The following is a 23,724-nucleotide window of genomic DNA, read 5'->3' as shown; positions in this document are numbered from 1 at the left end:
GCCTCATGAGTTTAGTTCAACTGTCATACCCAATCAGAACCCAGAATATACACCTTTTTTTTTACTCCAATGTTTGTCAACAAACACTGTATAGCCTCAAAACATGATTCAAACTGTAATTTGATATAATGGATGGTCAGACCATGGATGCTATGGATGCAAGAACTATGAAGTTGAGAGTAATTACATTTTTCTAGCCCCATCTCCCAGCTTTTTAGTAAAACAGTGGTGAGGATAATGCTTTGTTATTGTTTCAACTGTTTATTGGCCCTTTAAATAATTATTTTTTAAAAATATAGTTAAAATTATTAGGTCACAACGCCCCTTTTTCCATATTGTCTCATCGCTGCAACTCCCCAATGGGCTCCGGAGGCAAAGGTCGAGTCATGCATCCTCCGAAACATGACCTGCCAAACTGCGCTTCTTAAAACCTGCCCGCTTAACCAGGAAGCCAGCCGCACCAATGAGTCGGAGGAAACACCGTTCAACTGATGACCGAAATCAGCCTGCAGGCGCCCGGCCCACCACAAGGAGTCGCTAGAGCGCAATGAGCTAAGTAAACCCCCTAGGCCAAACCCGGACGACGCCATATAGGACTCCCGATCACGACCGGTTGTGATACAACAGAAGACATACGTTTCTAAATCTGAAACAAATAAATTACCATTGATTAAAAATTATTCTGTCCCTGAAACGTAAAGAAATGAGGCAGGACCAATAAATAATCTTGCTTTATTCATTTACACATCAAACAACATGATTGACAGATTGTATTTCTCTTCATTCTGACAAGGACAAATGACTGAAGCTTTTGCTGATCCCACACCTGAATAAAAGTTATTTTTATAGTGCTGTTCACCAACCCAAAGACTGCCCCTTTTCCAGTAAAGCAGTCATGTACAAAGTAACCCTCAAACCAAGTACCCATGACACCAACATAGAAATAGAAGGACTAGATCCTATTTCCATGGTGACCCAAACCCCCTCCCAGATAACAGGGAAGCTAAGAACAGTACTAGAGTGTAAAATGGGAGCAGTGACACTGACAGTGTATTTTTGGAAGTTGAGTTTTTTTTTTTTACTGTGTAGCCCAGTTAAGAGTGTAGTGCAGTGCTAGCAATGGAAAAGTTTCAGGTTCAATTACAATTTACATTTACGTCATTTAGCAGACACTCTTATCCAGAACGACTTGTGTGAGTTCAAACATTTACAATTAATGAAGGGAATTACCGCAGGGAACAAATACACATTCAAAATACATGCATTCCCTGTACTGAAAGTCGTTTTGGATAAAAGCGACTGTTTTCTAAGTGGCATACGTTATAGGTGATCAGGAGAGTGGGGCTCTGTCCCAATTATCTATCCTTCCTCCAAAAGAGTGCACTAGTTCCCTTCATTGATTTGAAAGGAAATTACTGATGTAAACTCGCACTGGCCCATGCCTCCAGCGCTCCAATGCTTTTGGATTGTGTGAATCTAGATAAGATTAGATACATTTTGTTGATTCGAAAATTGTGAAGGAGTCCACACTTAAGGACAAAGGAGATATTATTGGGATGCAGCCTGGTGGTGAGTGGAGTGTGGCGCCCCCTGTTGTTCTGTTACACATCCGTCAGGTCCTTTTGTATGCCCCACAATGTGTCAGCGCTCTGTTTTAATTGGCCGATCTCATTATCCGTCAGGGTCATGTTGATCACGCTGGCCACGCCCCCAGCGTTCAGGACGCACGGCAGACTCAGGTACACCTCGTCCTTGACCCCGTACATGCCCTGAAGATCAACAGCATGGACACTTTAGAGTAGTGTAGGTATGTGTGTGTGTGTGTGTGTGTGTGTGTGTGTGTAGTTATTTGTGTGCATGTATTTATATCTATTGTATGTAACACACACACACACTACCGTTCAGTTTGGGGTCACTTAGAAATGTCCTTGTTTTGAAAGAAAAGCAAATTTTTTTGTCCATTAAAATAACATCAAATTGATCAGAAATACAGTGTAGACATTGTTAATGTTGTAAATGACTATTGTAGCTGGAAACGGCAGAGGCGTCTGTTTCTCAAACTAGACACTAATGTACTTGTCCTCTTGCTCAGTTGTGCACCGGGGCCTCCCACTCTTTCTATTCTGGTTAGAGACAGTTTGCGCTGTTCTGTTAAGGGAGGAGTACACAGCATTGTACGAGATCTTCAGTTTCTTGGCAATTTCTCGCATGGAATAGCCTTCATTTCTCAGAACAACAATAGACCGACAAGTTTCATAAGAAAGTTATTTGTTACTGGCTATTTTGAGCCTGTAATCGAACCCACAAATGCTGATGCTCCAGATACTCAACTAGTCTAAAGAAGGACAGTTTTATTGATTCTTTAAATCAGAACAACAGTTTTCAGCTGTGCTAACAATTGCAAAATGGTTTTCTAATGATAAATTAGCCTTTTAAAATGATAAACTTGGATTAGCTAACACAACGTGCCATTGGAACACAGGAGTGATGGTTACTGATAATGGGCCTCTGGTACACCTATGTAGATATTCCATTAAAAATCTGCCGTTTCCAGCTACAATAGTCAATTACAACATTAATGTCTACACTGTATTTCTGATGAATTTGATTTAAAAAAAAAAAATGGATTAAACATTTGCTTTTCTTTAAAAAACAAGGACATTTCTAAGTGACCCCAAACGTTTGAACGGTAGTATGTGTGTTGTGCATTATGGGTATGCGGTAATCTGTGGGTGTAGGTGTGTGTTTGTACATTAGATAAGTGTCTACACACTGACACACATTCTACTTACATATACAGTACTGTGTGTGTCCTCCTTACCTTGACCATGGTAGAGACAGGGTGGATTCTGTTCATGTTCCTGATCAGACTCTCTGTCAGGTCAGCCACACTCAGGCCAATGGCCCAGTTAGTATAGCCCTTCAGCGTGATCACTTCATAGGCACTGAAAACTCACACAGTCACATTTTTAAATCTCAGTAGCCTTGCAGTTCGAGAAACAGGGGAGTAACCGGTGGGTTGCCGGTTCAAATCCCAGGGCTGACAGTAAAAATGATTGTGGAAGTGAGCAGGCAACCAGATTGCCGTTGTGACTTTGAGCACAACACACTACACACAACTCCATAACAGTGAGAGAGCAGAACTACAGAAATTAAACTTCAAATTACATTGATTTAAACCAACAGCAATAGAGATAACAGGTTGCTTGAATAGGACTGTGTAGGCCGACATTACCTGTCGACCACCTGCTTGTGCATCTCCCTCCAGTTCTCCCGGTCAGCATCAGTACCGATGTCAGGGTTCAGCGTCTGCAGGTTAACGCCTGCTACGTTAGCTCCGCTCCACACAGGCACTAAAGCACACACAGTTAATTAGGTTAACACTTAACTCCTTAATGCCCAGATAGATTAGCAGGTCTCTCACGTCTCACCTTTATCACAGTAACCCTAAAGGAATGGGTTGCTACTATTTATAGTAGAAAAATTCTAAAGCATATTTGAATGTTATAAAAACACACTTGTCCTGACTTCCTGAGTGTGTGTTCTTTAATTTGTCCTAATTATGCACCACACCCACTCACATACACGCGAACACTGGACACTTACCGCTGGTGTCTCCGTGTTCTCCCAAGATCCATCCGTTGAAGCTGGAAGTGTGGATGCCCAGTTTGTCTGCCATCAGGTAACGGAATCGGGCGGAGTCCAGGTTGGTGCCACTGCCGATGACACGGTGCTTGGGCAGGCCACTCAACTTCCAGGTCACATAGGTCAGCACATCAACTATGGCCAGGGAGAGACTTCTGGGCTTAGGCTACACTGCTTTTAACAAATAATTGGAGTCACTAACACTAGTATGTGTGTGTGTGTGTGTGTAGTGAGTACCTGGGTTAGAGACCACGATGATGATGCAGTGTGGGGAGTGTTTGATGATCTGAGGGATGATGCGTTTAAAGATGTTGACATTCCTCTGAACCAGATTCAACCTGCTCTCTCCTTCCTGTTGACGTACGCCCGCCGTTACCACGACGATGCGAGAGTTAGCCGTCACAGAGTAGTCTGGCCGCGGGAGACAAGTGAACAAGTTTATAACATATCAAAAGACAACGTGACCAATAAAATAGAGAAAAGACATTTGACATGTAGAGGGTGGCCATCTTGGCTCTCTGGTTACCTAGTGTCCCATTGCTATAGACTCACCTTTGCCTGCGACTATCTTGGGTGTTTTAAGGAAGAGGCTGCCGTGCTGCAGATCCATAATCTCTCCCTTCAGCTTGTCTTCCATCACGTCCACCAATGCCAGCTCATCAGCTAGCTCCTGCAGAGAGACAGGCCCAACACAGGTCATTCATATAAGTACATGATAATATTATTGATTACCTATCATTTGCATGTGTGCTTCTAAAAAAAACATTTATAAACTAGTTGAACACACAATGAACGAGGTGTTCCTACATGAGCAAAAACACAGCACAAAAGCATAGCAACAACCTTGTTATGACACTAATAAAAGAGGGAATGTTTGTGTAATACAGACTACGGAGAGATGAGTAGTAACAGGTTATACTGTAACACAGGTTGGGGGTTAGATGAGACAGGTTATACTGTAACACAGGGTGGGGGTTAGATGAGACAGGTTATACTGTAACACAGGGTGAGACAGGTTATACTGTAACACAGGGTGGGGGTTAGATGAGACAGGTTATACTGTAACACAGGGTGGGGGGTTAGATGAGACAGGTTATACTGTAACACAGGGTGGGGGTTAGATGAGACAGGTTAGAACTTGGGGGTTAGATGAGACAGGTTATACTGTAACACAGGGTGGGGTTAGATGAGACAGGTTATACTGTAACACAGGGTGGGGGTTAGATGAGACAGGTTATACTGTAACACAGGGTGGGGGTTAGACTGGGGTTAGACAGGTTATACTGTAACACAGGGTGGGGGTTAGATGAGACAGGTTATACTGTGGGGGGGGTTAGATGAGACAGGATGAGACAGGTTATACTGTAACACAGGGTGGGGGTTAGACTAGACAGGTTATACTGTAACACAGGGTGGGGGTTAGACTAGACAGGTTATACAGTAACACAGGGTGGGGGTTAGACTAGACAGGTTATACTGTAACACAGGGTGGGGGTTAGACTAGACAGGTTATACTGTAACACAGGGTGGGGGGGTTAGATTAGACAGGTTATACTGTAACACAGGGTGGGGGTTATATGAGACAGGTTATACTGTAACACGGGGTGGGGGTTAGTCTAGACATAATACTGTAGCAATGTTTTTAACAGGAGTCAGTCAACAACACAGAGCAGGTTTGGGTCTTACCCTGAGCAGGATGCTGACAGCACAGGCCATGCCCACCTGTCCGACCCCCACCACCGTCACCTTGTTCCTGGGTGGCTCCGGGTTCCCACTGACCAGGGGGGTCATGAGCTTCTGAAGGATAGAGGCCATGTTCAATGCTGGAGGGAAGGAGATGGGAAAAGAGGGGGGAGGAAGAGAGAGATGCAAGAGGAGGGCAGACATAGGAAAGGAAGAGGGGAGTGAGAGGAGGGAAGGGGTTGGGTGGAGGGAGAATGTACCTGGTCAGACACATAAAATGTAAGTCTTTTACATGTCCAAAGAGACACAATAGTGAACCCTCAGACACAAGCAGGACAAACACTTTTCCTGACCCAGCTAGGATTCATTTGGGTTTCATTAAATAATTGATGCACTCAAAAAAATAACCTGCGTCGCTTTAAAATGGCAGGCTGACAGCACTGCCCTGTCCAGAGATTAGAGATTAAGGTTTTAGACATTTGATTATAGTCTTTAGTCCTGCATGACTTTCGCCTACTACCACCTACACCCCATTCTTAAACACACACACAACCAACCATTCGATCAACAGAAACTAGATATCACCGTGCGGAGCTTGTCGATCCTAGCAGGAAACAATTAAACTACTTTAGGCAAAAACAATAACAAATACTTGCTTTGTTGGAGGATGCTCCGAGCTGTAATATATAAATACCACCATGTAATCAACATGTCTGACGAGACCAGAAGAGAGCTAAGGTGCGTTCTCCCTGCAACCACAGCACCTCACACAACGACCGTATCCTCTATCCAGTCAGGTCAGGAGGAATACCGTAGATGAGCTGCAGCACTACAGATTCGGACGCATGTGACGCAGGCCCAAAGCGAGTGTGCACCACAGAATGTGACACAGTGACAGCAGCACAGAGCTCTAGAATCGGCTCCTCCTCCTGCTTTACTCTGACCGGACAACGCTCTAGGTTTACTAATCGGATGCCAAATGTCTGTAATGACACAGGCTCCATCTGGTGCACCTGCCCTGCACCTCAGATGGCGATCTACATTGTGTGTCCTCCACATACAACACCCGTTCTGGCAGTCACATCCTTTTGAAAGTCCCCAAAGCACACACACATCCCTGGGTCTCTCGTCTTTACGGTTCGCTGCAACAAACACTCAAACTGGACAGTTTTATCTCGATCTCTTCATTCAAAGACTCAATCATGGACACTTTCTGACAGTTGTGGCTGCGTTGCGTGTTGTATTGTTGTCTCTACCTTCTTGCCCTTTGTGCTGTTGTCTGTGTCCAATAATGTTTATACCATGTTTTGTGCTGCTGCCATGCGATGTTGTCTTAGGTATCTCGTCATGTAGTGTCTCTGTTGTGATGTGTTTTTCCCGTTATTTAAATGGAATTGAGTTTTAATCCCAGCCCCGGAGGCTTTTTGCCTTTTGGTAGACCGTCATTGTAAATAATAATTTGTTCTTAACTTGCCTTGTTAAAAGGTTAAATACATGTTTGTTTGTTTTTTAAATCCCTTGTGTTTTACGCCTAGATCACACCGACAGGTCCTCTGCATTTTGGAACACTAGAAGTACATTAATTTCCAACGGAACGCTACCCCACCAGCCCAGGACCTCCACATCCAGCTTCTTCACCTGCAGGATGTGTGTATCAGACAAATCATAAGAATGTTCCATTAACTTTAGTGCAAAAATCCTCATAACTAAACTACAACCAATAACAGAACAATGATCTGTTTAAATGGGTATAAAAACATCCGCTGAACTACAATCCAACATCAGTCACACACACAACTTTCAAAAACAAGGACATAAAATGTTTCCACATTTTCATTTATTTATTAGAACATTAACCAACTGTGGTAGGATGTTAACCTGATGGCATGTGTTGTCATCTTCCCTGTATTCCCCCACAGGAGGGAACCCTCCTCCCCCTTGACCAGTAGGGTTGGGTTCAGTTTCATTTCAAACCCCAAAACTAAAATTTCAATTAAGAAATTATAATTTAAAAAAAAAAGTGGAATTTCAGTTTACTTCTGGAATCTAATTGAAATGGACCCCAACTCATGCTGACCAGGGCCATGTTCAGTACGTCGCATATAGAAACGCTACTAAGAGTCAACATGATTCTTTATTCTACACGTCGTAGCGGCATGTCTGTTCTACATGGCATATTTCGCTCTGAATGTAATATGCTGAAGTAGCTCAGACCAGGGTAGGTGGTCTACAGGCAGAACAAGACAGCTATGACTATACCAGGCAGATAGCGGTGTGCAGTGTGGATGTTAACTTAAGGATGTGTTGTTTGAAGGCCGCCATCTTATATTGCTGTTGATAAGGCCGCCATTTTGAATAGATATTTGTTGATAAGGCCGCCATTTTGTTTCTTTACTCTGTAATCCCCAGCTTCTTCTTGAGGGACTCGGGCATCTCTGGGGGAGGGGGACGGGGCAGGCAGAAGTAGACCTTGACAGAGTCGTAGATGAACCACTGCAGGGCGGTCAAGGTACCGATCATGATGATACGGGCCACCAGACCCTTCCACACACCTGAGGAGATGGAAAGGAAGAAAGCAACAGAACACAACAGTTTACACTCAAGTCAAAATATAATACTTTATGTTACAGCATATACATAAAAAAATATCAACAAATCAAAATGTCTGATGGTGGTACAACAGATGATGTAGGAGATATTGAATCATGTCCGCTCCCCAGCCTGTCTGCACTGGTCATTTTCCAGCGAGGGTGCCAGTGCAGGGAGTGGGCTGAGGAGCAGGTAGACTGTTCTCACACGCCAATGACTCAAGCACCTCCAACTGTACAGCCAGAAAGCTGCTGGGAGCATCTGGGCTGGAGCTGCAGTCAACACTCAGAGAGAGAGAGAGAGAGATAGCAGACTCAGACCAGGAGCGCCCCCCAGAGGTGGATCTAAGGAGCGTGTTGGAAACCTCTTTACTACACAATACATTTCCATCTGATCCTACTGGCTGAGTCACACTACCGAGCCAAACCAAGCTGTACTGAGCTGGCCTGGTTACACATCCGCCACAGTTAAAAGAAGTTGCTGGACAAAACAAGGTGAAAGGGAAATATCAGTCAACCCAGTACAATTTGGTATGTCTCAGTAGAGTGAAAAGGATATGGGGGTAGGGAGAGTTCTGACAGAGGAATGCAGTGCTACTCCTCACCCTTGGGCCCGAGCTTCTTGAGCACTCCGATGGCGGTGCTGCCACTCTCCTTGTTCAGCACAGACACCACGGAGTCAGCAGGGTGGGAGACGATGGCACAGAACACACCAGCTGCAGGGGACAGAACAACCATCAGAGATGTGATCAGGACAACATAGAAAATATCAGATAAATCGATTAAGAAAAAAATACATTTTGGATGAGTTATGGCTTAGGAGTAAAGTTATAGGCTACATCTCATACTGATAAAATAATGTATATGTTTAGAGATAATGATTAAATAATTCTACAAGGAAACATTAGGGATTATAGTTATGTAGCATGTATAAGGACTAATTAAAGTATTAAACACAAGTCCGACTAGGTTGGACTGGGAGAGAGAGAAATGTGTGTGTATGTGCCTAGGAAAATACCGAGAACAATTCAACTGTGTTTGAACCGGCCTGTCTAGAACTCTGAGGAATTTATGATAGGACAGGGAGGACTTGTCAAGGTTTCCCTAATCTCGGGGGAATGGAACTGTCGGCTGGGTAGTGATACACAGTGGTGAGAACTATGGAGAAGGATAAAAACACACCTACTGTTTGTGTGTGTATGTATGTATGTATGTATGTATGTATGTATGTGCGTAGGATATCTACTGTTGGTGTGAAAGTATGTGCGTAATTAAGGAGCATGGTAGAAAATGGATGTCTTTGTATAATAAACTTCAGAGTACTCTCGTGAATAAACATTTTGACAATTGTAAGCTGGGACTTTTGTCTGTTTCATTCAACTAGAATCTTACAAACTCTGGATTGCAGACTGAGTAGATTAATTGAAGTTTTTGAACATTGAAGACGAAATTCTCATAACACATACCAACAGAAATCCATTGTAAAACTCATCTTTAAAATGATTTAATACCCAGTATACCCACTTGTGGTTGGAAGTCTAACCAAAACAAAACATCTACCAACTTCTTCAATCCACTTCTGTTTAGAACCGTGGACTCACCAATGTATCCAGCCACGAAGGTGACGACCAGCTGTTCACCCTTGGAGCACTCAGCGCGGGGTTTAGGCACCACATGTTTGTACAGCAGCTCTACGGTCCTCTCAAAGCAGGCAAACTTCATCATGGTGTAGGGGATCTGCCTCATCCACAGTGGGACTACACCCTTGTAGAAACTATAGAGCAGCAACAAAGGGGCAGAGCGTGAGTGACTTGTTTCCGAGTTATTGACCTTTACCTCAACAGGAGTAAAAGGCCCAGTGCAGTCAAAAACGTGACTGTCCTCTTGTTTTATATACATTTCCACACTAAGGTTGAAATAATAGTGTGAAAATAAAGATTTTTTTAGTGTAAGAGCTGTTTGAAATTTCAGCTTGTTTTGGTGGGATGAGGTTTTGACCTACCTGGTGACATCACCAGTCGGTACATTAGTTAATAAACCAATAAGGAAGTTTCAAACTCTGCCAATAACAGCTAGTTTTCCCCTCCCAGATAGTCCTAACTAAATTCTTGCTTGAGAAATTGCTCTTTGCTAAAAAAGCTATTTTATTCTTGACCGTTTTAAATGAAAGCAATCACACTGAGTTTTTTGTTTGACATTGAGATAAAAACAGCAACGTTGGACCTTTAATCTAATTCTGGAATAAACAACTGTTTTAATAGATTATTCCGTGAGCATATATTTAAGACCAGGAGGAGGCTTAAATTGGGTATAGGAAACAGGAACCAAATAGTCTATGACCCGTGTAAAGAAAAAGTTCATTAGGGACATATAAAAGCTGTCCGCTCCCCAGCCTGTCTGCACTGGTCATTTTCCAGCGAGGGTGCCAGTGCAGGGAGTGGGCTGAGGAGCAGGTAGACTGTTCTCACACGCCAATGACTCAAGCACCTCCAACTGTACAGCCAGAAAGCTGTTGGGAGCGTCTGGGCTGGAGCTGCAGTCAACACTCAGAGAGAGAGAGAGCGATAGCAGACTCAGACCAGGAGCGCCCCCCAGAGGTGGATCTAAGGAGCATGTTGGACTTTGAAACATCCTCATCATTGAGGAGTTTATTCTAGTCATGACAAAACAAGGCCATATTAATTCAGCTGGTCCCAATGTGTTCCCTGACCCTCGGTCCTAGCCCTTCGATGGTTGCAGATCTGAGAGCACCAGAACTTCATTGACCATACCAACCCAGACCCTTCAGAATAACAAACATCAAAAGGGTTGGGGCTAGGACGAAGGTAGCGAAATGTGACCGGCTGATTCAGTAGGGATACTCACGCCCAGACTCCCTCCTCGGCGAACATCTTAGGGGCACACTGTCTGAGGGTGTTAGCGTAGCCGGGCTGGGTCTGAATACGCACTTTACACGCCTCCATTGGGGCCAGGGCGATGTCAGCGAAGAACTCTGCACTGGCAGACGCAGCCAGGTAGAGAGAGGTCCTCCACAGGTAGGTGTTTTCCTGCATTTACCAGACAGGCAGGGTAGGAGGTGAAGAGCAAAATCACAATCTCAATTGAGTCTTTCCACGGCTCCTCACATCTCACCTTCTTTTGCCTCCTCAACTGTATTGGAACAGAAGCGCTAAGATTCCTTACTTCGAGACCGTATTCAATACGTTTTGAGAAGCAGACGAGAGGATGCAAAGAATCGAGGAAAGATTAATTGAGAAAGAGCACGTTGGATTATTATAAAAATGGGAGGACAACCTTATTCTTTGGGTCTTTCGCAATCCACCTTTACTTGATTCCTTTACATTCACTCTCCCTGCGAAGAAAGGTCCAATACAGTTGAGTCAAGGAATCAACATATTGGCTAAGTCCCCCCTACTCCCTATATAGGGCACTACTTTTGTTCAAAGAGTGCCATTTGGGACGTGGACTTAAGTCTCACTGATGAGCACTACTACAGTACTGACCTCTCCGATCATGTCGCTGTAGGTGATCTTGAACACCTCATAGAAGCCAAACTTGCAGAGACCCTGCATGGAGTAACCGATGAAGGTGGGAGCCCAGCCCTTTGCCAGCCCTCTCATGCCATCCTCTTTAATGGTGATGGAGAAACCCTTGAAGATGCTCTTGTACTTGTCTGGGTCCACCTGGAGAACAGAACCTACATTAGAAACCAAACTGATGGTTTTTTTTTTTTTTTTTTTATTTTTAAAGTGGGGAAATAGTGCTGCAGGGTTCCTGTAAGGGAAATGCACTCAATACTACAGAAATGCACTCAATATTACAGGGCCATAACACACTCAATGTATTATACATTTATTAGAGTTGGGGTCAATGCCATTTCAAAGCAGGAAGGAAGGGGAAAAAATATCAATTTAGGAATATCAATTTAGTCACTGGATTGAAATGGAATCGACCTTCAACGCTGCAATGTATCCATTCTTCCAGCGCAGCAGAGCACATTGATCACAGAGACTAGAATTGCGTCCCAAATGGTAACCTATTATCTACATTGTGCACTACTTTGGCAGAAACCCTATGGTCAAAAGTAGTGTACTATGTAGACTATAGGGCGGCATTTGGGACGTGTCCCAACACGGCTAGCGGATATACAGACCTGCAGACGGCACTTGACCAGGTCAAGGGGAACGACCGCCGTGTGTGTGATCCCGCAGCTGAGGATGCCGCCGAAGCCGCACAAGGCATAGTATTTCTTAGAGCCAAACTCACAGCTAACGTCAGAATCTAGAGCAGACCGAACACAATACAGAATAGAGACAGACAACACACACACCATGCTGTTAAGTTAACATCACTTCTAAGCCATGCCGAGTGTCTCACACCACAACGCTAGCAATGGATTGTCATAATACGCTCTCTAGGCTTTTCTCTTGATTATGCCCTCTAGAACAGTGGAGAAGACACTCTCCCTGACACTGACTCATGTTTTTATTGTAAAAGTAAGTACATACCACAAAACAAAATCTTCAATAATAGGTGATTCCTCTATTCCCATACCAGGGTCATTATTCATTGAGTGTCAAGAGTTGTAGTGCTGATCTAGGATCAGGTCCCCTCTTATCAATGTAATCTTATTCATTATGATTGAAAGGTCAAAAAGCATCCCAGATCAGCACTCTTACACTTAATACTGGCCAAGGACACCAGTCGTCATTTAGAAAACTTGTTCTGCAAGTATTATAGGCCCAACTCCAAGGCAGGGCAGTCCAGTTTTTAACAAGGAGGATGTCCTGTCCTGGCTAGGAATTTGACTGCAGTTGTTGCTAGGCTAAAGGTCACTGATGTTGAATGAATGTGGGTAGAGTATCAAATTGCTCTTAGCGGCACAGAGAAAGGGCAAGCGCCTGCCAGTACCATTTAGGGGTCATACCATAAAGTTAAAGAATGCCAGCTTCGCATTCTGTTAAAGCTTCACAGTTCACGTGAACTCTCATTTTTAGCTCCTAGGGCCTCAACAATACTAGTTCAAGCATGCAAATAAAATAACTGGCTGCTTCCACCCCACTGCATATTAGTGGAAACACACCGTTCCTGAAAATAAAAGCTATTTGGGATGTAGTCTTGTTTAAAAAAAAATACTGTTATCTGGGATGTCAATGTGTTAGTGGAATCCACAACACAATATACATGCCATGCAACCCGTGGTCGGGGGCCACAGACCTGCAACCTGCACTTGACCAGGTCAAGGGGCACCACTGCTGTGTGTGTGGTACCACAGCTCAGGATTCCACCGATGCCACACATGATGAAATAATGCGATGAGCCAAACTCACAACTGTCTCCCTCTGAGAAAAGACAGTGAATTGGGGTTCTTTCACAGATGTAAGAGGGGGAGAAACATTTTTTTATTTTTTATTTAATGTACACTGCAGTATTAGGCCTAGTCTTAAGTTGGGTAGTTGGTGCAGAGACCGGAATAGAAATGTTCAGTTCAACTCTGAGAGTGAAGACCATATATTTATTCTGGTACTGAGTCTAACTGGTGCCTCACATTCTATTGAAGCCGATACCTGAGCTCGACGGTCTAGCAACAGCGAATTTTTTATTTTATTTTTTTAAATCACCTTCATAATGGCTGATTATTCCATCTATATATGGGTACATGTAGTTAAAGGGCACCGTATCTTACACAGTACGCAAACGGAGGGTTGTAAACGGTAGCCTATCCATCTAATCTATTTGATAGGGGCTCAAGTATTAACGAAGCCCAACGGTTCCCATTCAATCACTAACTGATAAGACTCAATGGAAGAAACTGTCAAAGCAAGTAGCACAGCCTAGGACCAGTCCATAATGAGACATTTAGTAAATTGGTAGATCTCCAAACTCACGTGGCAAGGAGATCAGGTAACACCATGTGCAAGCCCCTATACACACACACACACACACACACACACGTCTTTGACAGTATCCTTTCAACTCAACCATGAGATTAGGCCCCCATGTGTTATTCCACTTATTTGCTACAAAATAAGCCATAGGTTGTTACAGTGTTTACATTGTAATTATCTAGCTACCTGTACCAGGGCTATAGACAACATGAGACCATTTAGGTCTAACAATATGATTTGCATTGTAGCTTAGGTCCTCATAAAAAGGGGATTGGGCCTTGGCAATAGTACTAGCTGCGTTCCTTTTCTTATTTTTTTATCTCAAGCTAGCTCGATTTTTCTGCAGAGGTCTACTAATAAATTGTCATAGCTTCTGGCCTACTTTTTTTTTTTTTTACAAAACTTTGCCCTTCACAGTGTCCTCCATGCATGACTGCAAGGCCTTGCCTAAAAGGAAGTGCAAAGGGACTGTACAGAAGCCAAAACTTAAAAAAATGTCTGATGCCTGATATTCAGCGTTCAGTCTATTCAAAGGTTATCTGTACTTCGGCTATTGGATAGTATTACACCAATAGAAATAAAAACGTGAGTTCCTATTCATGTCAATGATTAGTCTGTTCTATTCATTCTATGTATGTGCATTTAATCCTAAAGCCGAAATCCGGAAAGATAATTTTAGAAAAACGGGGCCTAGACGATTTAAGCTTTATAGGTGTAATTCAAACAGTCATTGATGTACACACTAATTCAAACATAGTCATTGATGTACACACCGATAAGTAAAGAGAGATAAAAGAGACGGTTCAATTGGCTTTCGTTCATAAACCCATAAGTGGTAATATTAGCTATCAAACCTATTTTAGCTAACTAATTCGTTTGAGGACTTTGTTAGCTAATATTAAATCACATATACACCACTCTTCTTACCGGCCACTGCAGCCGCAGCCAATGTGCGTTTTCTTGGTCCATGATCGGCAGTAAGACTTTGTGATGGCTCCTCGACTTTCTGGAGAGTGAAACCGGGAGCGCTGAACGGGTTCGATCGCGCCACCTGTGTCATTAACGCGTTGGGGTACATTGTTCCTTATTAAGGGGTGGCTGTGGGGAACAGATAAAGACAATGTGGTTAGGCTAGCTTATAACCCCCCCCACTCAAAAAATGGATGAAACAAATCAAAACGTAATGAGTTAGATTAGTTGGTCAACTTCGGCTTAAAATGACATGTCATGAAAGTTGTTTCAACATGTACTTGTTATTTTAAAGCAAGAGAGTTAACGTTATCTAGGTAAAGTCGTTTGTACACTTCTAGCCTGCTGGCTAGCCCTGAGTGTTAGCTAGTTGCTAGGCTAGCTAACGTTAGCTAGTCGGTCAACATTTTGTTTTTAGATTATCCTTGCTGGAGCAACCGATATTATTGTCTTGAGAAATGTATCCCACATCAATTAATGTGTTTCTACGTAAACTATAAATTCACAAAAAAAAAAAAAAGTTATCTTTAAATGTTCTTTACTTCCACGCGTTCAGTAGCAAAATGGCGCCGCCGTCCTTCACCACCGGCGAATCGTAGAGACCTTCGTGTCTGGCAAGTGTCCGTCCTAACTGTACAAGAGGCTACGTCACCTGAGGTTAGAAGATACGTCAGTTCCGCACTTTTGGTGTCTTTGGGTTGCGCTCTGTGGCGTCCTACCTATGCCAGGCTTTTCTGCATACAATATGAAGGTCTCTGACTGCCCCAGGTGGCAATTTGTGTCATTTGTTTGTGTTGTTCATTCATTGATTTGTCCTTTTCCTTTGTAACAGGCACACATTCAAACAGTGTAGTGAAGAAGGGGCAACAGCGCCTCTTCAACCTCAGGAGGTAGAAGAAAAGAAGAAATTTGTCTTGTCACCTAAAACACTCACAAACTTTTACAGATGCACAATTGAGAGCATCCTGTCGCCGCCTGGTACAGAAACTGCTCTGCCCACAACCGCAGGGCTCTCGAGGGTAGTGCAGTCTACACAAGCACAACGCATCACTGGGGGCAAACTACCTGCCCTCCAGGACACCTACAGCACCCAATGTCACAGGAAGGCCAAGAAGATCATCAAGGACAACAACCACCCGAGCCACTGCCTGTTCACCCCGCTATCATCCAGAAGGCGAGGTCAGTACAGGTGCATCAAAGCTGGGACCGAGAGACTGAAAAACAGCTTCTATCTCAAGGCCATCACTGTTAAACAGCCATCACTAGCACAGAACGGTTGCTGCCTACAGACAGACTTGAATCATCGGCCACTTTTAATAATGTTTACATATCTTGCATTACTCATCTCATATGTATATACTGCATTCTATACTATCTATTGCACCTTAGCCTAGGCTGCCACTCTGACATTGCTCATCCATAGATTTATATATTCTCATTCCATTCCTTAGATTGGTGTAAATTAGGTATTTGTTGTGGAATTAGATATGACTTTTTAGATATTGCTGCTACTGTCGGAACTAGAAGCACAAGCATTTCGCTACACTCGCAATAACATCTGCTAACCATGTGTATGTGACCAATAAAATTAGATTTGACTCAAGTTCTCAAATCAAATTTTATTTGTCACATACACATGGTTAGCAGATGTTAATGCGAGTGTAGCGAAATGCTTGTAGTTGAAGGATGCCACTCAACACTCTTCTTTCACCTTTGAGTTGGACGCTCATCTTACTATGCATGAATGCTTTCAGTTTTTGTTGAAATATTCTCAAACTAGAGCGTCCTTCTGAGGTGTTTTTATGCACAGTGCGCGCCACAAGACTGTTAACCCACGGATCTAAATCCTAGGCATTACCTCAGTGAGCCAACACAAATCTTCAAGTCTCAGGCAAGACAAGGGTTCTCATAATCGGTTCTCATAATCGTAGCTGTCCATCGAACAGTGTACAAACCTCAATAAAGAAAACCACGGGGAGACAATTGAATTACCACATTTATTTCATGATAGTATTTTAAATAAAAACAGATTCAAAATCCTTACCCCCACAATCCATCGTTGGGAAGCTAGCTGCCTGATCAAAGTAACAAACATTTCATCTTTAATATACTGTATTCACTGTGTAACCACAAGTCAACAAAGAGGTTCAGTTTTAGGATAGCATTTTTTGTTTGTTTTTTAAATTTCACTTTCACCTAGACAAAAGACTAACATTAACAATTCACATTAGAAAAATACAGAAATGAAAAAAAAAACACTTATTTTCAACACTGGACAAAAAATGTCAACATCTTGACATCAAAATTCTATGAATGGTCAACATAAGTTAAGTTGCTATCAATATTACCATTTGTCTCTCCTCAGGCAATTGTTAGTGTTACCTCTTCTATGACAATGAAGTGTACATGAGGCAGAGTAAATATCAATTTATAATCCAAGTAACAAAATAGAATACATTGTTAACTCGTATATTTGCTCAACTACCTATTGCAAAAACGTTATTTTTCCCAGATCAGTAGTGTGCAGAACCGCTTAGAAGGGCAGTGTGGGTGCACTAAAAAAGACAGCCAGTCTTGGGTCATGTTCCTTAGGCAACAAACAGGGAAAACACACATTAAAACAGAGAGGATTATACCCATTTTGCTACGGTGCCCTTACTGAACATGACCCAGTAGATGGGACTGGAAGATCTGGAATCTTTAGCACAACAAATCACTACTAAAGAAACATGTACGTAAACTCACACAAACTCACAAAGCTAATACTGGGATTTGGGTCACTGCCCCTCAAGTCAGGTGCCATCATGAGCCATTCACAGGTCAGACCACTTACTTAGTTACTGCAGCATATACCAAAAAACGAGCAATTTAACCAAATAAAATCAGTTTTATAACCTTTATAGCTTGAAAATAAGGGTTTTTCCTCATACAGTGACGAGACCTGAAGTTACACTATTGGACACTGTCACTCCTCCCAGCACTGATCAGATTAATTTAGAGCAGATTAGAATAGACCTGAGCACCATTATTCTACCTAGCTTTATTGTTACTACTAGTGTATATTCAAAAACCAATACAGAAATATTTGTAAATGTTTCTGTAATTAATATCATTTCTCTGTGCTTGAATTAGTGGGAGGGCACTAAGCAGGGTTGAGGTAAATTCCATGTAAATTCCAGTCGATTCAGGAAGTACACTGGAATTCCAATTCTCTTCCATGCTTTTTAATGAGGAACATTTGGAATGGTTTACTTTCTGAATGGACTGGAATTGAAATGGAATTGACACCTACACTGGCACTAAGTGCTATCACTGTGCATGCACTTCACCATCAGAAAAACACCTGGCACCACAGACACTCCAAAAACGACAAACATGTCCTTCAAAAAACTACAACCATGCGTACGATTTGTCTGTCCTTTCTAAAAAATATACACACAAAGGATACACAACATAAGACTTCACACTACGATTAAAAACAACTTCATAATAAAAACAAGTCTCTTTAGACTGTCTTGGCAAGACAGTGTTGGTTTTCCAGGAAGCTGGTGTTGGTTGGGTTGAATACCCCTCCTGCCCTCCTCACGTGGGGTGAGGAAAAGTGAACAAGGAGGGGACAGGATGATAGTCTACCAGCCCAGATTAAAAGTCAGTCAGTCAGTCAGTCCTCCAAGGTGGTGACCAGAGGATGACGATGGAGGGGGTGTGGTGAGCTAGTGAGGTGTGGATGGCAGAGCAGTGGCCAGGTGGTCTGTTGAATAACCGGAGATCTGACCTCAATTGGACAACCTGGTAAAATAACGGTAAAATAATTCAACAACAAAAAGAAAGCAAGGTGGAGATGGTGGACTGCTTACCGGCCGCCACTCTCTGCTTCTGCACCTTGGCTGCTGCCTCCCCCGATACCCAGCGGCACAATCACATTATCCAACACGGCATCCACCACCTTATCAACCGTGCTACACAGGTGACCCTTAACGCTGTTTAGGAGACCCTTGGCGTCGGTTAGCATTCCCTTGAAGGACTGAACCTGATCTGCATCGAGGTGCTGAATGGCGAAGTAGATGGACCCAGCTACAGTGACGAGTACCATGAGCTTTAATAGTACAGAGAGGAAGCCGGGCCTGGCCGGCACGTTGGAGCCCAAGGAGCTGCATCCAGAATAAGACTCTGTATAGATGGAGCGCTCCAGGAGAGACTCGTTCAGCCAGTAGTTGCTGGGTTTCACCGGTCGGCCCGCCGCGCCGCGAATAGGTCGCCTGCAGCTGGCGCTGGGGAGAGAGGGAATAGAGGATGAGTTGAGTGACTAAAGTAATTTAAATCTACTGCTTTAAATATCACTGAAAAGTAGGACTGTGAAGGTCATGGAATTTTGGATGACGTTAATTGGCCAGCCAAATGACCGCAAGTCTCCGCATTAACCATTCGAATAGCAAGAAATGTTAAATATTACTATTACACACATTTTTTCCTGTCCTCCACTCCTGACTGCATGAGCTACCATAGATGACATTTCTGTGTGTACTGCTGCAATTTGTTTGTAGATTTCTATGTGTGCTCATTTTGCTACAACACCTTGTTTGTTTCAGAAAGGAGAAACAGAGATTCATTACGTTGTTAAGAGTCCATGTTACCGTAGAAACGGACTCAACCACACGAATACCTAGCCACCCCGTCTCCAGTCAGCTGTTTGTTAGTTCATTTTTGTTGTTGTTGCGGTTATGACAGTTATTTTATTTTCATGACAGTCTTCATTCATAACTGTGGATTACATGGTTATACAGTAATTGTGCCAGGCCTATTGGAAAGATAAGTACTTTTCCAAAATTATATTTCATCTTTCTGGAAAAAAACAACCATTCTTCAAGGCTACTTTGCTGATGAAGTGAAATGTCAACAGACTTACCTGATGCCTGTGGGTGAAAAGATCTCATTAGCGAGAATCTCTTCAACATTCTCCCTCGTCTTCTTAGGGGTCTGGTCGCCCGTTGCTAGGCTCACCTCCACCACCTGTAGCTGTGAACATTGACAATAGCAACAGATGATTGAGAGGCTGGAGTTTATGGATGCAAGATAATGTTATTTGCACATATTTGCAGTGAACTTTCTTGCTGTTGAAGAAGAAAGCGGTTTTAATGTGACAGCTCTGATTTCCATTGTATGTTTTAAGATGTTATTATTATATTATTATTTATTTATTATTTATTCTATATGGAAAATAAAGTTGAACTCGAAGGCTTACCTTGCTGCTCCGTCTGCTGCTGTTCCTAACAGTGACAGGAGTCTTCCCCCTGCTCCACACAGGCTTCTCCACAACAGGAACAGGCTCTGGTTCCGTAGCGGTACCTATCTCATCTGGCACAGGCAAAGCCAACATGAGTCAGTGAGAATCAAGGCATCTAAACTGACAGTCATACATCATAAAGTAAAAAAGATCCATTCCATTTCAATTCAGGGAGAGGACTGAAATTAAAATTTTCCTCATTGCTTTTCAGTTTTAGGCCTACTTCCTGAATTGAAATGGAATTGATCCCAACCCTGAATTAACTTTATTTGTATAGGTGAGCTGCCTAATTAATGGTGCATGTTCTTGTGCAGTGGTAAGATGATTGCTCTCACCTTCCTCCTTGTCACTGTACTGGCCAGAGTATGTGTTGCCGTTCTGGTTGCCATCTGCCTTGGCTGCAGCGTTAACTGTGGCAGTTTCAGGTGGGCTGGGCGTAGTCTCAGCTGCAGGTGTATCCAGTAGCTTCTGAAGCTTTTTCTCATAAAGCTTCCTGGTGGAGCCTGAGGGAAAGGCAAAGGAAACCAGTTAGGGATGAAGTGAACTGTGGATAAAAAATATATCTCCGCTTGTCTGAGTCTGTTGGTGCACACACCTCCATAGTCTCAAGTAGCTTCCTCTCCTCGTCTCCTTTCCTTCATCTGCACAGGTTTGAAAGAACTGACGAGGTGAAAGGAGATTCCTCAGTAGGCTTCTGCCATTTCGCTTTCACTTCTCTTCTCCAATCAGTGCAGACGAAGGAGAGGAGGACACCTTAGACAAGTGAGAGACATAAGCAGGACTCACCAACTATGGGCCCAGTGTTGACTCCATGCTTCAACAGCTCATCTTTTAAACTTGCATCGGTGAGGTCTGTGACTTCCACTTCTTCTGAGCGAGGCTTGTCTGTCTTTCGGGTAGCTTTCTATGGATTGATTATGGTTAATTAGATTATCTAATAGAGACCAAATATTAGCATATCTAACTTTATCTACCACCTTGGGGCAGCAGGTAGCCTAGTGGTTAGAGTGTTGGACTAGTAACCAAAAGGTTGCAAGATCAAATCCCCGAGCTGACAAGATACAAATCTGTCATTCTGCCCCTGAACAGCCACTGTTCCTAGGCCGTCATTGAAAATAAGAATTTGTTCTTAACACATCCATTAGAGAACCAATTCAAGGCATGAGTTGGAGGGAACAAAATAGTTAAGTGTATATTTCACGGAGATAACATCACATGGGCAACAACCTTCATTTTACAACACAGGTATCTAGTGATTTAATGCATTATGACTAAGATTAGAATATCAATTTACACTCATAGCACTGTAATAACCATTGATAACATAAACATTTCATGACTTACTCTTCCAGATCGGCTCTTGTCGGAGACTACAGGGGCAGGCAATTCTTCATCACTGGAGAACGTGTCTACAGATGGTGGACATTTCTTGTTCTGAACGGTCAAATTTTTCAGGTACAACTGAACGTAGACGTCTTTCTTCTGTTCGGAGCTGGGAAGTGGGACATGGTTGGCCGTGAGCTCACTTTTGAGCTTATCCTTAGTGAGAACAGACGGATCTTCGAGGAATTCCGCCATGCCTGATTGCTTTCTTCTAGCTAAAAACTGTAGCTAGCAAGTAATGCTGAAATGTAGCGGTTAGCAAACTCGGTCGCTAACAACAACAACAACAACAACAAGGAAACGTGCAGAGCTAGCAATGTCGGCAAATGAAAAGACTGGCGCCCAGCGATTTAATTTAGCTAGCATGAACAAGCTATCCGGTTTAGTTACTTTTTTAAATCTTCAGATATATTCACCTCCGATCGCTTGTCTCAGGCTGCGATTATTTAGCAAAAATACAGATGCAATTTAATTGTATATTTAAACTCAACAAGTAAATACGGATTTAAAACTATTTAAAGAACTGTATGCCCTATTAGTTAAAGCCCGGCCTATTTGCGTCTGTCTGTCCGCAGTCGTAAACCAGTTAATACCAAGCTAAGGCAACAAAGAGGAGAGCTATTGGACGGTAGACCGCAATGAGCTATAAACTAGATGGTGATTGGTCGGTCTTGAAAATAACAGATGCACCTGCCACAAAGAAAGAGGTGCTTCAACATCAGTAGGCCTAGTCAGCAGTCAAAATAGTATGTCGTCTGAATTTCTGCCCAGATTGATTTTTGGTATAGTTTAAAAGTCCTTTATAATGACATGAGATGTCATTTCCAATTTTATAACACTGATGATGATGATGAAACTCTGCATCCCCATCTGAAGATGGCAGTGTTATCCACTATATGGTTGAGTCTCTAAACCAGTGTTCCGTGAGAGCAGCCCCCGAAGCACTTCACAATTCACAGACTATAAGTGACAAAGGAAAGCTGTTATAACAGTGTTACATTAAACGTTATAAACATTGTTTGACACAGGCGTACATAGGAATATTCTTAACATAATGCACACGCTGGTCAGATCGTTCTGAAGTATAAATGATAAATTAAGGTAAGATAAGAGGTCACTCCTTATCTCACAAGGAAATAAATGCCCATGGCTAATTTGACCAGCTGAGAGAGAGCGAGAGAGAGAGAGAGCACAGTCATAGAAAAATATTTTTGACCACTGTCTGGCTCCAGTCTTCAGGGCACGCCAGTTGCCAAGCCTTTAAACTCTGTGGTGGTGAAGGCCCTATGATGCCATGGCGACAGTGGTTTGAGGTGGCAGAGTGTTGCCCCTAGACCTGGGCTGCATCCCAAATGGCACCTTATTCCCTATAGTGCACTGGAGCCCATTGGGCCCTGGTCAAAAGTGGTGCACTATACCGGGAATAGAGAGCCATTTGGGACACAACTCTGGCCTTTCTGGGATGCTGCTGCTACCGTAGAAACCAAGCAACGGATCCTCAGCCCACCTCAGCCTTCAGCCTCAAACCACACAGAATGCAGTGCTTGAAGTTTATAGTTCAGGTTTTCCATAGCCGACTTGCCAATGGGGTGTAAGCATAAAAAATGTTGAGCCCTTGAGAAACACCTCTTAAGTTTTCTTTGTATGTCATTTACACAGAAAATACGCGGCGGGCCAAGAATCACAGGAAGTACCTCCTTAAGCATATCAGTCGTGCCCTCTGAAAAATGATCAAAGTGGAGACTGCAATTATCAACGTTCACGTTTTCACAATGAGTTCATGTAAAAATGAAATACTGTATAAGGACATTGCTCTCTTAGGCTACAGTACCATACAGTGATTGTGAATAGCTAATAATATATATTTTGGGATGAATGTTTGTAACCTCTCAAGGCTAGATAAAGATTTTTCAATAGTGTTCTTACTGAACTTACTGAACCTCTCTCATATTTCCCCACCTGATTAAATTGTAGAAGAGTCTCTGCGCACTTAGATCAATGCACATTCAATGAGTCTAAAGTTCAAGCTTTCAGTCATGAAGACCTTCATCTGAGCATGCAGAGTATTTGATTGTCATCTTTTAGCTTTGTCAGTGAATTTGTTTGTCTCCAGATATGGGGGATGTTTAGGCTCTCTGTGACCTATACAGTTAGTGTGCGGAGTTTGGTAACATTTCACTTAAAGCCTGTAGGTATAATGCATGATAAGACTTTTACAACACGTTATTATCATCCTAGTATTATCGTGACTAAGTGTGTCATAGAGAGGCATAACATTATTATA

At 42.8% G+C, this 23,724-nt stretch overlaps 3 protein-coding genes and 2 non-coding genes across 7 annotated transcripts; all 5 read right to left on the bottom strand.

Moving 5' to 3' along the window:
• Positions 1-715: 715 nt before the first annotated feature.
• LOC112218910 (L-lactate dehydrogenase B-A chain) lies at positions 716-6,605 on the bottom strand. 2 transcript variants are annotated; one of them, XM_024380148.2, is made up of 8 exons: positions 6,585-6,605; positions 5,332-5,468; positions 4,198-4,315; positions 3,883-4,056; positions 3,607-3,780; positions 3,236-3,353; positions 2,822-2,945; positions 716-1,769 (listed from the first exon to the last, which is right to left on the bottom strand). In XM_024380148.2, the coding sequence occupies exons 2-8, from the start codon at positions 5,458-5,460 to the stop codon at positions 1,602-1,604; spliced, it is 1,005 nt and encodes a 334-aa protein (XP_024235916.1). In that variant the 5' UTR covers positions 5,461-5,468; positions 6,585-6,605; the 3' UTR covers positions 716-1,601. The 2 variants fall into 2 exon arrangements, with proteins under 2 accessions (XP_024235916.1, XP_024235915.1); XM_024380147.2 differs by lacking the exon at positions 6,585-6,605 and adding an exon at positions 5,985-6,424.
• Positions 6,606-7,148: 543 nt separating this feature from the next.
• On the bottom strand, positions 7,149-15,469 carry LOC112218909 (phosphate carrier protein, mitochondrial). 2 transcript variants are annotated; one of them, XM_024380146.2, is made up of 8 exons: positions 15,316-15,469; positions 14,732-14,902; positions 13,134-13,258; positions 11,420-11,599; positions 10,782-10,963; positions 9,518-9,690; positions 8,522-8,632; positions 7,149-7,880 (listed from the first exon to the last, which is right to left on the bottom strand). In XM_024380146.2, the coding sequence occupies exons 2-8, from the start codon at positions 14,880-14,882 to the stop codon at positions 7,720-7,722; spliced, it is 1,083 nt and encodes a 360-aa protein (XP_024235914.1). In that variant the 5' UTR covers positions 14,883-14,902; positions 15,316-15,469; the 3' UTR covers positions 7,149-7,719. The 2 variants fall into 2 exon arrangements, with proteins under 2 accessions (XP_024235914.1, XP_024235913.1); XM_024380145.2 differs by lacking the exon at positions 13,134-13,258 and adding an exon at positions 12,070-12,197.
• On the bottom strand, positions 8,033-8,275 carry LOC112219289. The gene has a single exon (XR_002948742.1). It is a non-coding gene; the product is annotated as a small nucleolar RNA SNORA53 (small nucleolar RNA).
• LOC112219245 lies at positions 10,293-10,533 on the bottom strand. Its single transcript, XR_002948706.1, has one exon. It is a non-coding gene; the product is annotated as a small nucleolar RNA SNORA53 (small nucleolar RNA).
• A 1,282-nt stretch (positions 15,470-16,751) lies between the features above and the next one.
• Positions 16,752-22,040, bottom strand: LOC112218908 (lamina-associated polypeptide 2). The gene is made up of 6 exons (XM_024380144.2): positions 21,402-22,040; positions 20,844-20,961; positions 20,393-20,560; positions 20,016-20,128; positions 19,680-19,789; positions 16,752-19,044 (listed from the first exon to the last, which is right to left on the bottom strand). The coding sequence occupies exons 1-6, from the start codon at positions 21,633-21,635 to the stop codon at positions 18,627-18,629; spliced, it is 1,161 nt and encodes a 386-aa protein (XP_024235912.1). The 5' UTR covers positions 21,636-22,040; the 3' UTR covers positions 16,752-18,626.
• Between the last annotated feature and the right edge of the window lie 1,684 nt (positions 22,041-23,724).

Source organism: Oncorhynchus tshawytscha, linkage group LG19, assembly GCF_018296145.1.
Source record: "Oncorhynchus tshawytscha isolate Ot180627B linkage group LG19, Otsh_v2.0, whole genome shotgun sequence".
In the NCBI taxonomy this organism is placed as follows: Eukaryota; Metazoa; Chordata; class Actinopteri; order Salmoniformes; family Salmonidae; genus Oncorhynchus; species Oncorhynchus tshawytscha.
Note: the sequence above shows the minus strand (reverse complement) of the source record. Positions and strands in the feature narration are given on the sequence as shown.